The 5,209-nt window shown below is 46.9% G+C and overlaps 2 protein-coding genes across 2 annotated transcripts; both read left to right on the forward strand.

Moving 5' to 3' along the window:
• Positions 1-695: 695 nt before the first annotated feature.
• On the forward strand, positions 696-1,508 carry FSUBG_8623 (chloroperoxidase; the record flags this gene model as incomplete). The annotated part of the gene is made up of 1 exon (XM_036687050.1): positions 696-1,508. One exon carries the CDS (start codon positions 696-698, stop codon positions 1,506-1,508), a length of 813 nt encoding a protein of 270 aa, XP_036535843.1.
• Positions 1,509-3,692: 2,184 nt separating this feature from the next.
• On the forward strand, positions 3,693-4,280 carry FSUBG_8624 (uncharacterized protein; the record flags this gene model as incomplete). Its single annotated transcript, XM_036687051.1, has 1 exon — positions 3,693-4,280. One exon carries the CDS (start codon positions 3,693-3,695, stop codon positions 4,278-4,280), a length of 588 nt encoding a protein of 195 aa, XP_036535844.1.
• Positions 4,281-5,209: the final 929 nt, after the last annotated feature.

Consider the following 5,209-nt stretch of genomic DNA (forward strand, 5'->3'; position numbering starts at 1 on the left):
CTAACTTTTTATTAACTAAGACCTAACTTTAAAAAAATAAAAAAAAGACTTAAAATCTACTAAAGTATTATTATTTTTACTATAAACCTCTTTTTTTAAGGACTTATCTTAAGAATAGAAAATAATTACTAATTTACTTTTATATAGTAAGGTTACTAAGTAGCTATAATAGATTAAGAAAAGCTTTAAAAGGTATAATTAGGAATTTATATAAAATATACTTTTATAGCTAAACTTAAATTAGGACCTTTAATAGGAAAAATTAACTCTAATCTATTCTAGTAGCTATATATAAATTCTTCCTGGTCTTTATAAAATAGTTTAGGATTTTACTAATCCTCTTACTAATCAGGGCCTTAATTAAGTTTGCTATAGATAATGCCGCAGTCAAAGCGCATTAATACTACGGTATCTAACCAAAGAGAGCTCGTGTTTTGCTGCTTATCCTTTAAAGCCGCCGGTGACCATGAAAATGAGGCTGGCTGAAGTCGTTAGCGACAATAGTGTCTGTCAGCCGTTACATCAGTGGCTAATAGCTCGACGAGCATAAGCTGAAGGTCAGAGGGGAAGCAAGACATGGTACACTGTATAACTGATGAATCTTGTTTCCCCTCTTTCTATCTATCACATGCTCGTGGTATCTCCTTGTATTCACTCTCATACTCTCCTAATCATAGTATAATCTGGTGTTCAACATGGCTTCAGCTTCAGAACCACTCGCGAAAGGGACATATGCACCTTCGGGTCCAAGTGATATACGCGGCCCCTGCCCGATGATAAACTCTCTCGCTAATCATGGCTATCTTCCCCGCGACGGCCGAAATGTTCGAGTTGAAGAAGTTCTCGCTGGCATGGACGCAGTTGGCCTTTCGAAGCCTCTCGCTGCTGCCTTTGCCAATCCCATCTTCCAAGAACACGCGCCTTCAAAATTCCACGATGACCCCGTTGTTAAGAAGTCTCTTTTGCAAAGTATTTTGCAAACGATCAGGGACCCTTGGTCTCTGTTGGGACAATTTGGTATGCGCAAGCCGGGTCAGCTGGACTCCGAGGGCCACAGGGTTTTGAACTTGGACCAGCTTGGGTTACCCAACACAGTTGAGCATGATATATCTTTGACCCGCCGGGATCATCAACAAGGTGACAACATCACTCTTCAGAAAGACCTTGTCGAAGATCTCTTGGCGAGTTCAAAGGACGGGCAGACTCTTACCGCGAATGACCTCGCAGAGTTTCGCAAGAAGCGTATCGCCAGACAGAGAGAGGATAACCCGGGTCTTCAATATGGGTCTTTCGAACACGATCTTGCGTGTGCGGAAATCGCCCTAATTCTCAATGTCATTGGAAGTGGTGACAGTGTGCCGTGTAGCTATGCCAGGGCCTTTTTGCAGGAAGAGAGGCTGCCAATGCAAGAAGGATGGAAGAGAGAAGAGTCGAAATTGGGTATAATTGGACTGCTCACCAAAAGGAACGGTATCAAGAAGATCATTGGCATGGAATTCAAGTCTTGATCCTAAGGTTATCTCTCATTTCACTTCTGTAACGATTTCATCTGGGAAGCTTTTCTTTCATGTTGATGAACAATGGAGCAAGATTATGACCATGTTAGTTGGTTTATACAGAAAGATAGGCACATATGTCCCTATGACAACAACTCCTAGCACGGCTACCTTATTCCCTTCTTCACCTTGCCTGCCTAGGTACTAAGGTAGTGATGTTGTTCATCCATGGCCCATCTTCCATTAGCAACAATAAGGTACGTAAGGTAGCTGTCGTTCGTTCGCCGTCACCATAAGCTCCTTCCATTTTCTGACATGTTGATCGAGTTTCTCCGCATGCATTACCTTACCTTAGAAGTGGCAAGTGCGGATACGGCGGTTTCCAGTCACGCGGAGATCGTGACGGGTAGTTGCAGTTTCACCAAGGATGGCTCCTTCCTGCGAGATGCAGTTGGCCATGACATTGGAAGGTTATTGCATTAAATTCGCGCTTTCTGTAAGACGTTTGCCTGCAGTCAACCTGTCCAAGGTCATGGAAGTTTAGGTAGGTACCTTAGCCTGTCTCCGCCCTCGCGGGCTGTTTTCTCCTGTCACGACCCATCCATCTCATCTTCTCACTTCCATCATCTCCATTGCTTCATAACCTGTAATCCAAGAGACAAACCCTTGCAACTTGTCTCATTTGCCGCCTCCTTCAAGCCTCTAAATTGCAATGCAAACAGACTATTCAATCACAATGTTGAGCAACCAGACCCACGGAATACCGCATAAAATACCTTCCTAAACACTCACCCCTTCCACAGTCTGAGGACTGTGACCGACCAGCAAGTTAGTAATATCCCACTATTCCAATGGAGTCGAACACACAATACTAACACTGCGTTCCAAACCAGCCAGCTCATCAAGCGCAAGCGTTTGACGCCGGAACACTCGCATACGAAGACGACCAATCGCAAAACCCCAAGCCAACAAATACTAGGGTCTTACCGAAATACTGAAAGATGCGGTCGCTCCTGGGTAGTAGGTTTTATCTAAAAGACTTTTCGCTTGTTTGCTAATTGCCTATTCTCATTTGCGCAGTACCTGGATCACTTTCTGCAACCATGGCCAAGATGGCTGAATAAGGAATGAAGGGCTAGTGACCATCGCTATCCTTGAGTCTGTGTGAATCTTGTCAATACCCCAGCACGATAGATCCAAGAAATGAAAGCATCAAGAATGTGGGCGGTTATCTTTCTAATTCCCGTAGCACAACAAACACTCACCACAAGCTAGGCTTGTGTTTGGTTTGAGCTTGCGCAGCCACCCGACTCGCCTTCCCCCACCGTACCGTACCGTGCCGTTGCGTATCATGCCGACCTTGACGCCATCGTGTCAAGCGAGTTCATCGCGAACTATCTCTCCATTGCACAGGGCGGCCGAGTTTCCACACAAGGCTAGATATGTTGAACGCTCCGCTCTGTCATGCGGTTGCACTTGTCCTCCAGCGCACGTCAGCTTGATCCTGTACCTAGTGCAGAATCTCTCTTGTCTTCAGTCCAAGCATGCTAGCTCGATATGCGAGTATCTATTATGAGCTTTGCCTGCAGCATATGCGTAACTCGACTCGACTGGGGCTTCCATGCTATGGGCAGGTGCTTGGGTTCCTGTCCTGTCACAGAGCACTAGCTTCTATAGAGCCTCGGGACGAGCAATAGGCTTGGACTTCATCACACAGCTTACACAACTGCCCGCCCGATGCCGCGGACTTACCTTTCGGACAAATTTTACACCCTTTTCGTTGACCCAAACAACATTTTTCGGCGTATATCCCAGAGATATACAATATGGTCGATCACTTCCCGCATCAACACCAACGGCCAACTCGGATCATCATGGTTACTGTGGCCTGGCTTGCGGACACCTGCAGCCTTCGAAACCGAGCCCCCCGGTTCTCGCAGCACCCTGATGCTACGATACTCACGGGTTCGTACAGCCTGCCAGACGATACCAACAAGTTTTGGTCAACTAGCTCTCTGCCGTGCTTCCATGGCCAGTGTGGTTGGTGTTGCTCAAGAATTGATACATAAGCCTACATATTGAGAGGCAATCTCCTGCCAACTTGCCAGGACAAAGACTCACAAGAACTTCTCAATCCAGTGCCTGTCCAGACATTCTAAACCCATCCTAAGGCCAATCAATACCTATCTTCCCACAATGATCTTCCCAGTCAGCTCCGACTCTGCCCAGGCTTCTAGCTCTGATCCTGTCGCCAATCCGCCAGCTCAAACCCCCGAGCCAGCTCGGTATCAGGTCTTTCATATTCAACACTCCCCTGGCACTCACAAGATCTTCATTCCAACAAGTTCTCCGCGACCGGCAGGCTATCTCTATCATGTTCTGGAATCGTCAAACCCTGAACATCCGCAGCCTACCATGACTCTGGTCTCGGATATCGTCGAGACTCTAGGTCAGGTCGGCACCATTCATGATAGCAGATGTGTCGGCTCCATTGCGTCCCAGGAACTCGACAATGCGTGCGCTATGATCAAGAGTCACCCAAGACCATTCGATCCCTACGAGCCTGCCAACGCTCCTGGCAGACCGGGCCGCTGCGAGCTTTGGGTCCTCTCTGTGATCGATACTCTGCTTGGAGACGGCCTCCTTCAGCCGCTCCCGTCGGAGCCTACCTCTCGAGCCCATCAACCTCCGAGACACCATCACACATCTCACTGCACTCACCAACGACTCTACTCCTACCATCCCTACCGGCGAAGGAGCCGCCCGGCTTTGGACCGTGAGTGAGGTATGTCAGATGCACCGACCCTACTGCAAGTATTTGAGGCAGCGAAGACATGTGTCTGTTGCTTAGCAAAATGCTGGAATTTGTTGTGTGGTTTCGCTCGAAGGTGAATCTTAATTTGAAGAAAACATATTGATAGTGGTGTGGCCAACTCTTGTATTCATTCAACATACTTTTGCAACAATAATAAATCATGAGATTCAACTCTCCCAAACATTCCGCCCCAAGCGAAAAAGAAACAAGACTCATAGACTCCCTGTATCTGTCCCAAAGCACCATTGAGATTCAACAACCATATGATATGAGATAGACGCAAAACAACCAAACCGTCAAAAGAGATGTGTCCACGGGATCCGGGATTAGAAAGTAACAGAAAAGTAGATCATAGAGCCAACCCGTCTAACCATTCAATTCATCCTCCGACTGCGCCATCCATGCTACCAAGCAGGCTACCTCTCACAGTACCAAGCACACAATCATTCGCATAAAAAAGATCCGGTTCTCCAGTTTTGATCAAAGTCCAGTAGTGTCGTGATATACGCATGTACATCTCCGGAAGTCACGTTGCGCTTGATTGAAAGGTCGAAATGTCGTTCCGATAACTGACTGCATATGCAACGCAGCGAGTCCAGGATCAAGGTATCCACACGCCAGGTTGCTCTAAATTGCCGACTTTCACAATTGCCATGTGGCCAGCAGGGTGTAGCAAATATCCAGGCTTGAGAAAGTTGACTCATCCCAAAGGTTACTCAAGAAGTCGGCCCGCGATGCAAACAGGAACGGATTCAGTAGAATCCATGGCAACAAGCGACCCATGTCGCAGACAGTAATGAAGCAAGTTGCGATCCAGTGATGTGAAACGAGAATGAATCCAGATTCGTAGTCATTGAATCACCTTGTTTGCATGTTACCTTGGCTCCGTTGGCAGGGT

This window comes from Fusarium subglutinans (genome assembly GCF_013396075.1).
Source record: "Fusarium subglutinans strain NRRL 66333 chromosome Unknown NRRL66333_c0000121, whole genome shotgun sequence".
Taxonomy (NCBI): Eukaryota; Fungi; Ascomycota; class Sordariomycetes; order Hypocreales; family Nectriaceae; genus Fusarium; species Fusarium subglutinans.